Raw genomic sequence first — 12,173 nt, 5'->3', positions numbered from 1 at the left:
TTTTCGGTAATTCCGTGAAATCCACTTGGATTCTTTCGAATGGTCGATATGAGATTGGCCGACCTCCCCAATTGGTTTGCCGAAAATTCGCTCTGTTTACCTTTTGGCATATCACACATCCCTGTACCTCTTGTTTTGCAAGCTCGAAGATTCCCTTACACCCGAAGAATTTTAAAAATTGTTCAGCCAATGCCCTGGTTCCCCAATGGGTTTGTGCATGTAGTCTTTTGAGTATCCCTTTTGCTATTCCCTTCGGGACCAACTCCCTCCCGTCAGGTAACCACCATTTACCCTCTTTGAAATGTCCCCCTACCTTTTTGAAGTCTTCCTGCTCCTTTTCTGAAGGAAGCACTGAAACCTCTGGGGGTTCCCTTGGGACTAGCTCAGAAATACTTACGGTTAACAATGCCGCTCTTTTCGCCTCTTTATCTGCTAAATTGTTTCCCCTTGTATGGAATTGTCGTCCGGTCTGGTGTCCTTTTACATGAACCACAGATATCTCCAGTGGCTCCCTGACTGCTTCTAAAATTTGTCTAATTATTTCCTCATGTACCAATCCTTTTCCTTTAGTGTTGATCAGACCCCTTTCTTCCCAAATTTTCCCGAAGGTATGTACTATCCCAAATGCATATCTTGAATCGGTATAGATGGTTCCCCTTTTTCCCTTCAAGCCTTTGAGGGCTTTTAGGAGAGCAAAAAGTTCACAAGCCTGTGCTGACCAATTTGCTTTTAGGGGACCCGATTCTACAGTCTGTCCTGTTATACCATTTATGATGGCATAACCCGATTTACGTTTTCCCTCCATCATTCTCGAGGAACCATCGATAAACCATTTTTCTCCTCCTTCCAATTCCTGATCCTCCAGATCGGGTCTTACTTTAGTTTGTAATTCCACTGTTTCAATACAATTATGTAGTAGCTTTCCCGTTGGTTCCCCGTACAAAAATTGCGCAGGGTTTTGTGCAGAGGTTGTCCTTAATTCCAATCCTGGCGAACTGATTAACATGGCTTCATATTTCAGAAGCCTTGAATCGGTCAACCATTTCTCCGCTTTTTGTTGTAAGATATTTCTTACATCATGTGGAGTATAAACTATCAGGGGAGCTCCAAACGTTACCTTTTTGGCTTCCCCAACCAACAGTGCTACTGCCACAATTGCTTGCAGACACGTGGGCCAGCCCCGACTGACTGGATCTAGGATTTTGGACAAAAACCCTATAGGTTTCTTCTTTTCTGCCCATTCCTGGGTTAAAACTCCTTGTGCTGTTTGTCCACTTATGTCGACAAACAGTTGAAACTCTTTTCTGATGTCTGGTAATGTTAAAACTGGAGCAGTGACAAGGGCATTCTTTAGTTCTTGAAATTTAATTTCGTCTTGCCCTGTCCATTTTAATCGATCTGTATTTAACCTTTCATACAGAAATTTCACCTTTTCACTGTATCCCTCAATCCACTGTCTGCAATATCCCATGAGCCCTAAAACTTGCCTAATTTGTCTCTTGGTTTGTGGGGCAGGAAGTTCAAGGATTCCCATCACCCTCTCGGGATCTAATTTCTTTTTCCCTTGTGATATCCAATGTCCAAGATATTTTACTTCGGGCTCAGTGAATTGCAGCTTGGATTTAGACACTTTCAACCCCTTTTGTCCCAGAAAATTCAGCAGGGAAATGGTACATTTCTTCACCTGCTCTTCCGTGATCCCGGCGATTAGCAAATCGTCTACATATTGTAACAGTTTTGTCCCTTCCTCTGGAGTGAATTGGGTGAGTAGCTGCTCTAAGGCTTGTCCGAACAAGTTCGGAGATTCAACGAATCCTTGTGGAAGGACCGTCCACCGCAATTGCTGATTTCGATTGGTATCTGGGTCCTCCCACTGGAAAGCGAAAAAATCCCTACTCCCTTCATCTAGAGGACATGTCCAGAAAGCATCTTTTAAATCAATTACACTATACCATACATCCTCTGGTGAGAGTCTGTTTAGTAAAGTGTAAGGATTTGCTACTACCGGAAACCTGGTTCGGGTTCTAGCATTTACAGCTCTCAAGTCCTGAACCAATCGGAAGTTCCCATCGGCTTTCTTTACTGCCAGGATGGGGGTGTTATGTGGGGACATGCAGGGCTCGAGCGTGCCTCCTTTAAGCAGCTCGTCAATTATTAATTTCAAACCCTTCCTCCCTTCGGCGGGGATGGGGTATTGTCGGATCCTTATCGGATTCTCTGGATTCTCAATTTCAATTTTGATGGGAGCAATATCTAATTTTCCCACTTCCCCCTTTGAGTGCCATACTCGGGGGTCAATTTCCTTTTCATCTTTTGAAGTTAAATGCAACACCTTCACTACTAATTCTGAATTTTTCACAATGATATTTATTCCTAAAGCTATAATCATATCTCTTCCCAATAGGTTGTAGTCGGCTTCTTCTACAAGCAACAAATTTCCTAAACATATCTTATTTTCTGACTCGATTTCCACCTCCTTGATTACCGAGACTTTGAATGGATCTCCTTTTGCGCCAATTACAATTACTTTTTCTTTACTCGTTTCACACCCTATAGGCAATTTCTGCAGGGTGCTTCTCTCAGCCCCGGTATCAACCAGGAAACTCATTTCCTGGCGGTGGGGACCTACCTTCAATTTTATCAAGGGCTCCTTTGCTGTTACTGTCCCCATTTGGAAGAGCCCAAGACCCCCCTAATCTTCTTTAAATATTTGTTCATCTTTTATTCGTTTCCTGCAATCCTTTTTTATGTGTCCTACTTTCTTACAGTAGAAGCACTCAGGAGGATCCTTTCGAGGAGGAGTTTCCTCCTTTTGGGATCCTTTTTGTTTTTTAGGTATCGGCTTTCCCTGTTTCTGTTCGTGTTTTTGAACTTCTTTTACTGCAGCCACTAATATTTTGGCTTGAAGTTTCTGTTTTTCGTCTTCTCTCCTCATATAAACCTTCTGAGCTTCCCTTAGAAGCTCTTGGAGACTCTTCTCCTGCCATCCATCAATTTTCTCCAATTTCTTCCTAATGTCCTCCCATGATTTAGCCACAAACTGCGTTTTCAGCAGGACCTCCCCCACCGGAGAACTGGGATCAGTCCCGGAATAAATTTGCAGACTTCTCCGCAGCCTTTCTACCCATTCGGTAGGGGATTCCTCTTTTCCCTGACATTCCCCAAATACTTTGCTAATGTTCTGTCCTCTGGGGACCGCCTCTCTTATTCCTTGCACGATGATATTTCTCAAATCCATCATGCTTCTTCTCCCTTCTTCGGTCTGGGCGCTCCAACTCGGGCTTACGCTCGGCCACTTTTGGTCACCGGGTGTTCCCTGCGGGTGCCGCCTTTCCCAATCCCTGATGCCCGCCTGTTTAATCATCTCTCTCTCTTCCTGGCTAAACAGGGATCTCAGGATGGCCATGAGATCTTCGTAGGTGTAAATACTACTCCCTAGAAAATCGTCTAATCTTTCGGCCACTCCAAATGGGTCATCTAGCAGTCGCCCCATTTCTTTTTTGAACGCTCGTACATCCCCTGAGTTAAGGGGCACGTTTACAAATCCAATTACTCCGGGGGCGGTTGGCACTTCCCTGAGAGGGAACATTCGATGCCCATTTTCTGTCTCTCCCCATTCTCCATTCCCTATTTTTGATTTCCACCGAGTCCTGCTTGCAGGAGGGGAACTGGAGTTTGCGGGAGGGTTTCCCCTCATTGCTGGCGGGATGTCTGCCGCAGCTAAGTGACTCAGAGGGTTCCCTTCGGATACTTTCGGTGGTCCCAGCTGTGGTGGCCGGACCGGGATTTGTGGAGGGGGTAAGCCCCATCCTTGCGTCAACACCGACTCCAAAGAGGGTGCGGTGGCTGGGTTTTCTGCAGGTGGGGGGGTAGTGAGGGTTTCTGGCACTACTCCCGGTGGTTGAGGGGAGCGTGCCTCTGCTAGTTGCCCCATGGAACCCTCGGGTGCTGATGGTACTACTTGGTCCATCACCGGAGGCTCTACTGGCCCGCGGTACGGAGGGGGTAAGTGATCCAGGGGTTCCCAGGTCTCTGTCTTATGTTCATTTTTCTGTTTCACTGGAAACAGCCGCACTCTGGTATTTAACCAGAGTTTGGCATACTCTTTCTCCTCGCCGTCTGGCGAGACCTTTTTCTCTACGTGTGCGAGTAATTCCCTGCACGTCCATTTATCAAATGTTCCCAATACTGGCCAAGTGAGACATTTTCTCAATTCTTGTCCTCCCCAGATCTCGGCACAGTAGTAAATCATTTTTGCCTTTGATTTTTCTCGTCTCTCGGGACAAATTTCCCAATTTCTCAACATCCACCCTAAAGGACTCTCTGGTGGGATGTCTAGCATTTGCTTTGATTCTTCTGATGGACTTTTCTCGTTATCTAGTTTCTGCGTTTTACTTTTTCTCTGTCCCATTTTCTTACGATTCTTACCTGCTCTGCGTTGTGTTCGTCTTTTTCTTCGTCTGAAAGTCCTAGATCGCACCAATACTTACCTCTCGGTTAGCTGTACCGGGGTTTTCTCGATGTTCCGACTTTCTAAATCTTTTGGCTGAGAGAGTTTACCAGTTCCAGAGCTCGACTGGACGTCCCTTCCTCTCTCAGCCCCCTTTGATCGGTCCCCTGAGACTCCCTTTAGCCTCAGGCTTTACGAGTAAGGAAAGAGAGACACTTTCACACAGAATCGCTTCCTTCGCGGCCGGCCAATTCCCTCGCGGGAGGATGGAAACGCGGCCTTGAAGTCCACACTCGCTTCGTGACCAGGTCACGTCTCTCACAAACTCGCCCGATCACCCGCTCAACCTCACAGTACTTACAGCAATTTTCCTGCGAGGGCGTCTTCGTGCACGTATGACTTTTTATGAGCTACCAAGCCGCGGCTTTCCCGAAGGCTCCTGCCTTCCCGAGCTTTCTGGATCCGTTCCTCTTTATTATGGTTTTTCCTCAGCCTAAATTTGGTTCGGCAATCGGAGCGAACTGCGGAGGGTCTCTGCTCCCCAGGCCGCTGAAATCAGCGGGGGTACCCCCCTGGACAGCGAGATTCTCCCACAGTTTCTTCCGATCCGAGTCACGGCACCAATCTGTTATAAATGCAACGGCAAATTAAAGATTAACAAAGATTAATTTATTATAAATTAATAAAGCAACAAACAGTGAGGAAAAAAACCACAATAAATGGACAGCGCAGCGCTGGGTGGACAGGGTCTATACGCAAGGTATAGGTGTTCCCAAATCCACGTCTGAGGGTCCCATGGCCTGGGTTTTTATAGGGATTTTATGTCCCCAGGCTAGAATTCCAACCAGTTTCCATTCACCAAATGTCCCTGATTGTCGGGTGAATGGATTTCCTGGCCTAGAACATTGAGTCAGTAAGTATCCGGGCAGAGTCTCCTCAAATGTAAAGTGAGTCTGTATGTATTTTAACATATTTCATCACAGCGGGATTGAGAGATCCGGGCTGGTGCCGATGGATATCTCAGAGGAGTAGTCTCTTCTTTGTCTTTCTTGATTGAGTTTCTGTAGTATGGGTTTGGCAGGTGTGGTGTTCGATTCTGGCAACGACCATCTTCCTGGGGCTCGTCCCCTTTTGTCTTGCTTGATGGTCTCCGGCCGAAATCGGCCGGGCGTTGCCTTTCTCTGGAGGTAGACTTTTAGGCTGGTTCTTTTGTTTCTGTGATGGCCTGTGTCCTGTCTTTTCCTCCGAGTTGATGAGTCTGCTGAAACCTGTTATCTGGGGGGGTTCTTTTGCAATTCGTGGTTTTTGGAAAAGGAATTCTATCTCGACCGGGAGGAGAATTCCTTATTCCATACTTACATTTAGTTATAATTATACATACTTTATTTAAACTTCTTATTCCGAATTTTTATTTACCCAATTCTTTATTACAATACTGTAAAACTTTTTAGAGTTGCAAAGCCTCCCTGACTACATAATTAGCCTCACCCACAGCATGTAACTCCATCAAACTTGCTGTTGAACAGATTGTCTTTAGGTATCTCTGTCAGTGTCTTTAAAAACCCCACTCTTAAAACATTTTTCAGATTATCATTACTTTATAGCAGATCTTCCAACTTTTACCCTTTTGTCACCTAAAATCTGACCGAAGAAGATGAACAGCTGTAGGTACCAAGAATTAATTATGGACGGCTTGTTTGACACCTTCCCAAATTGACTGCAACAAAAAGATACTGAAATTTCAATAAGGATGGAGTAATCCACAGAAACAACAAAATCAGTTGGTTGTTTCAGTCCAACTCATATGATCAAAGGGTAATTCAGGTTGCAAGGCACTTCAGGAGATCATCTAGTCCTACCTCCTGCTCCAAGCAGGGTCAAGGAAGACTCTACAGAGTACAATGTGACAAATAACCACCCCCTTGACAATTTCTCTTGCATTCCAGGAGCAAAATGAGTCATGGACCATTTTCTCACACAAATGTTCCAAAATTGAACTTTAACCATACACAAGACAAAAGAATGGTGCAACAGTCCGTCAACCCAGTCCTTCTACAGAGCAAACCATCTACAAACACTACAGAGGAATAAATAAAATGCTACATAACTGATAGAAGAAGAACATTTGCCCTAAAGTTGGTCTCTTTCACACCCTCCTTTTCTTCCATTCCAGAGTAAAGATAAAGTTAATTCTCTCACCTATATATAATACCTGCCAAATCAAACAACTTCCGTGCAGCTGTCATTTCTGTAGTGTCATGATACTTGTCAGACATGAAAATAACTTCCTTTATGCCTAAAGAAATTTCATAGAAAAAATGTTAGAATTACACTGAAAAAAACATTTATAATGTCTGGTGCACAAAATGAGATGAGGCAGCATTCATCCACATGCTCTACAACTCCTTGGTACACCTCTACTCACAAATGTATGCTGTGTAAAATTGCTGAATGATCTTTGCCTAAATCACTTAGGCAGGGAAAAAATACAGTGGCTTCAAAAGAGAATTCACAAGTGTTTTGCAGCTGATCAACATCTTCCCCTGTTTGCCAGACAGCATGAATATCAGTACATTGCAATTTAGTGCTGACATAAGTGCCTAAGGAAAAGGATGAGTGACTACATTGCGAACAAGCAGCCAATCTACCTTGAAGAGCATTTGATTCTGTAAGTAAGAGAATTGTATGAAGCACAATGCAGAATACCATCATCTTTCCCTCTTCACCCCTCTTGATTTCAAGCCATACTGAACCAAAATAAAGAAGCGTTCTGTTTGCTGCTTTCTTGCTATATTCCTGTGGCCATTAGTAGTGAGACACTCCCCAGAACAGCAATCCATGCTGGGACTGCATGACTTCACTCAGTGAGCGAAATGCGTGCTACTTTAAGAAGAGATTTTTACAGAACTGAAGCCTGCTGCAGATACTGCCTAATCTCAAAAAAGGAGGTATATTTAGGCCAGCACACTTGCTGCAGTGGCACAGATTTATAATAATTGTAATGAAAGACATAATTAAAGTAGGATCATAGAAATCTTACGACATTTATGAGCAAAGATATTTTAAATTCTTCAAATATCTACCATGCATCATATTCAAATTAAAATTTCATGTATATACTCCCAACAGACCTTTTGTCATGCAGAAGTTTATTTCTTTCTGCCCTACTCTATTCAAAGTGCCAGAACACAGTAAAATTGACAGTAATTATATGCAAAGCCTGTGTTGTTCTTTGGCAGCTCCTGGTCTAAGAAGTTACAAACCTAAATTAGAAGCACGTTTAGAATCACAGTAGATGCAATTAGCACTGGAAAAATTTGGCACCATTGAGATGCAAAAAACCCCCATAAGTAGCATCTTATGGGGTTGACAGTGCAATTAATTTAGATCTAACATCAGCAATTTAACATCAAATACATCTATTAGAAGATACCAATGAGCAGGCAGCACTGCAACCCTGAAAAAGCAAGCTGGCACCACTGCTTACCTGCCTGGATGATGAGTTTTGCACATTCATTACATGGAAATAAGGCAACATACATGCTGCAGCCTTTCACATCAGCTGAGTTTTTGTTCATGATGGCATTCAATTCAGCATGGCACACTGATTAAACAAGGGAAGAAACAATTCATAATACTGATCATTAAAATAAGTCGAACAAACTAAAGTGTTACAATATAACTGCTTACATCTTTTCAAAGGCAAATAGCTTGCACAGCTTATCATAAGGGGCAGAGAATGAAATAAAAGCAGAAATACCAAGATCAATGAAGGTCAATTGTTCTGACCAGGCTGCCGATTAGTAATGATATCATTAAGTGCATTAGCACTGCCATTTGCTAACACCTATTGCAGGCAACAAAGCCGTAGGCTGTGGGCCAAGCCATTGCAACCACCCTTAGTGAAGCAATATCTCACAGCTTCACAACTCTCTGGAGTATCTAACTGCCAGTATAAAACAGCTCATTTATGTGTTTACATGCACAGATAGGAACAGTCTAATGGTTGTAGGAGCGCACTGTGCGCTCTTAAAGGCAGCAGAATCGCCAAGTAAAACTGAGCAGCTCTGTCCTCTGGGCCTCAGAATGGCTCAGTGCTGCTGCAGGATTCTCCACCCCCAGAATACACGAGACACACTCAGCCATAAAAACATCCAACTTTAATATCAGAATGACTTTACTGCTCATTAAAAGGTGCCAGACTTCACAAGCAGGAAAACCAAGTCCAGCATTTCTCCATGGATTTGAGATAGGCCAGGTAGAAATGGACCATCTTGCCTTACTCCACCATTAACACAATAGTTGTTTCTGGACAGCAGCACCTTAGGGTTTCAGTGTTTATACACTACACATGAGCAGCTTATCTAATGTGTTAGCAACACAGCTGAGAAGAGCACAGTTTCTGTGTCATCCACAATGAAGCTCTGAAAAAAAATGGGATCTCTGCGAGAACTTCCTGTTTACTCCTAGGAATAACAGCAAGTTGCATAATTTATATACCTACCTACTAAGAAAATGCCTGCTGCCCTGACTGCTTAAACAGATGCTGAAGTGTGGTGTGGGCTTGAGATCATTTAGAGACCTGCATGTGCAGACAACATTAAGAGGTTTTCCACTGCTTTTTTTGAAGAACAGAATTTTTTTAAGTCCTTTCCTTCTCCCTTGCGCCCATATGAAAATTAAAACAGACCAAGTTTCACCACACAACTTTATAGTAAACTTAGTGCTATATGCTGACCTCCGTGTGAATGATCTCACCACACAAATAACAGACTGCAGTACCTTCAACACGCAGGAATCATTGCTGAATGGAAATGTTTTCCATATGCGCTAAATGTCTACATGGAATTTTCTATACAACAGCTAATGCACTACAAATTTACAGCCTAACTTACAGCACACAAACCTTCCCATGCAGACAAGTCACAAAGGACCGAACACTTGCTAAAGAAAGCTCAGTATTGGCTTCTACCACACCCATGCCATGCTGTCCACATACCTTCTCATAACCACTAAAAACAGAAACCAACACAAAAAAAAAAGGAAATTGAAAAAGAAAAAAAAACAACCAAGAGCCAAGAACCATCACATTAAGGCTTCTTTCACTATTTTTACTGTTTCTATTGCAACTGTTATTGGGTCACACTGTATTTTAAATATATGCCATTAAGTGTATGAGAGAAAATATGTTGAACTCCAAGTATATTACTAAGATGCATCAACCTTATAAAGCCTTTACAATAAATAGTCAGAGAATTATTTTTCTGGGGCTACAGAGGATTGAATAAAAGAGTGACATAATTTCCACCACTAGAAATGTCAACAAGACAGAAACATCACTTTTAAGTTTCTTTGAACAATATATTTATGTTCTAGGCAGCAGCATAAAAAACAGAAGGTCTCCAGAAAGAAGGATGTTTTCAAAGACTCCCAAAACTATAAAAGAAACAAAACTAATTCCTTCAGTAAATCTTTTTCCTTCACTAAAACTCAGAAATCTTCATCTGTAAAGCCAGACAAGTTTCATTACTAGTACTGCAACAAGCTTCCTTCCTGCACTGAGGGAAATGGGAGAGAAAAAGGTTCTTTTGGCAGACTTCTACAAACTTTCAAAAACAAACCTCTTCCCAAGCAAAAATAATATCAGGCCAAGCATAACTTATAGAAGATAATCAGCTGGAGCAAAATAAATTTTGCCTCCTGACCATCTTCACACAATCTCAAGAAAAATTACAGCTATCCCACGTGGACAGAAGGCACAGAGACAGCAATAAGAAACAGACTAATCATTCCAAGACAAAAAGTACTTAAGTCTACAACAAACAGAGTAAGTTTTCATTTCAAATAGAAAATGAGGTACTTTTTTCATGCACCTAACCAAATATTTCTGACTGAACTTGCTGCAGAAACCAGTACAGGACCAGAACCTTGCACTGATTCCAGAAGTGATAATTTTCCATCCAGTATTACTTTTTTTTAGTCTACTGGGCTATTGAATACCAAATCATTTTATCTCAGTTGCTGTGATTTGAAAGTATATTCTGGGGAACTATCACTACACGAATCTTTGTTTTATACATCTCCCTACACATCTGCTACTTATAAAGGGATATTATGCCAAATGGTTCTTAAGGAGGTGCTGGCATCAGACAAGTGTTTTTAGGCTATGTCCCATCACTCTTAATTCCCTCTTACTCATATTCACCTCTCTCTGACAAATAGGCATTAAGCAGGTAAGATAGATCTACTACCTGCAGATTTTTCTTACAGACCTGCCCAGTTTTTTTGAGAAACAAAATAAATCCAGAAGTCCAAAATCCCTCTTGTTAATGACTAACTAGTTTACATTTGGGGTGTTATGAAGTTTTATAAGCTGTTAAGTATTCCTGCTAATAGTTAGAAATTGTCCTCTCTGAGATTCTCAGAAGCTAACTTAAAACAACCTTTCACAGGTGCACAGTATTCAGAACTCTGAAAATTGGATCTTTAAGCAGACTAGTAAAACTAATAATTTTTACAATACTATATTAAGGAGCTCCAGAGCTTTGGTATTTTTAAAAAAATATTCACATATAGCCAACACAATATCAAGTCCACAACACTGGTTTCCTTTCTGGAAAAGTAGCTTGAAAAGTATTCTCAAAAGGCTTCATTAGCTGAAGAAATAACCATGCAACAAGAAGTTAAGTGTGTGTGCTCTGACATTCCCACCACCTGCTACTAAGTTCATGAGGGGGGGGGGAAAAAAAAGTAAAAAGCTGATTTTGATTGACTGCTTCATTACTGGTAGTATTAATTGCTCGTGTTTCTATCTCTTCTCATTCCATGCTGGTTTGTGTTGCATAGCTGAGGTGGTACTCATCCTTAAGCTCACCTGTAAATAAGAGACCCCTGCTTACCCTATAAATGGTAATTTTTCAGGATTGAATACTTACCATGAGCATGTTCCCAGTGGGTTGCAGTCAGAAGTACTCTTCCCACATTCTAAGTATGTTCTGACTAGCAATTTTATAAGAACCACAAGACTAGTCAAAGTGTTTAATACTGTTAAAAGGCTTACATGCTTGATGAAGTGCATGCTAAGGACAACCATAACTTTAAAGACCCTTTAAAGATGCAATTGGAGAAGGGCTAGGGAGAATGACTTTTTCATGATATTAATTACTAATTGAGCCAGACTAAGAATTTTGTAATCCTTTACTTGCTGGAACTCTGACACTGAACACAGCAAGAATCACAAAAGGTATCAAAACATTAATTTAAGGAATGGAGTCTGGAGTGACAACCACCGGGGGCAGTGGTTGAAGGACCTGGAATTCGTAGAATGATTTATTTTTTTCAACCTGTTCAAAAGCATCGGGATGGTTGCTGGTCACTTCATTAAGGGCAGGGAGACACTGATACTGGGCTGGTACTGCCCTCAGCCCTTCCTGCTGTTCTTTCTCTCTCTCTGTGTACTGGAGAAGAGCAGCTGCTGTGGTCAGGGCACAGAGACAAGGATAACAGCAGCAGATTTGTTGGGAGTCCTAGTAAGAAAAATGGAACCCCAGCCTCACTGCTTTCTTCCATGAATAACGAGTACTAGGAAGTGAAGACGGCTCAGTATTGGCTCACCTCATCTCATTTATGAACATCCCAAAACTTGCTGGGTCAGAGAAGCCCCTCTCAAAAACCTGAGCAGTGTTAGGTAACCCACTCTATTTCACCGTTTCTCTCATCCTGC

General features: G+C 42.2%; 1 protein-coding gene across 11 annotated transcripts in view; it reads right to left on the bottom strand.

Moving 5' to 3' along the window:
* The window catches only part of DCTD (dCMP deaminase), a 67,921-nt gene that overhangs the window by 6,828 nt on the left and 48,920 nt on the right, over positions 1 to 12,173 (bottom strand). For all 11 annotated transcript variants that reach the window (XM_086889886.1, XM_086889888.1, XM_086889889.1 and 8 more), the window contains 2 exons: positions 7,938 to 8,054; positions 6,650 to 6,746 (listed from right to left, as the gene is read on the bottom strand). In XM_086889886.1, coding sequence (XP_086746012.1) covers positions 6,650 to 6,746; positions 7,938 to 8,054 — 214 coding nt within the window. The remainder of the gene's footprint in view (positions 1 to 6,649; positions 6,747 to 7,937; positions 8,055 to 12,173) is intronic.

Source organism: Cyanistes caeruleus, chromosome 5, assembly GCF_971803275.1.
Source record: "Cyanistes caeruleus chromosome 5, bCyaCae1.hap1.1, whole genome shotgun sequence".
Taxonomy (NCBI): Eukaryota; Metazoa; Chordata; class Aves; order Passeriformes; family Paridae; genus Cyanistes; species Cyanistes caeruleus.
The sequence above is the reverse complement of the archived record's forward strand: the minus strand, read 5'-3'. Positions and strand labels throughout refer to the sequence as shown.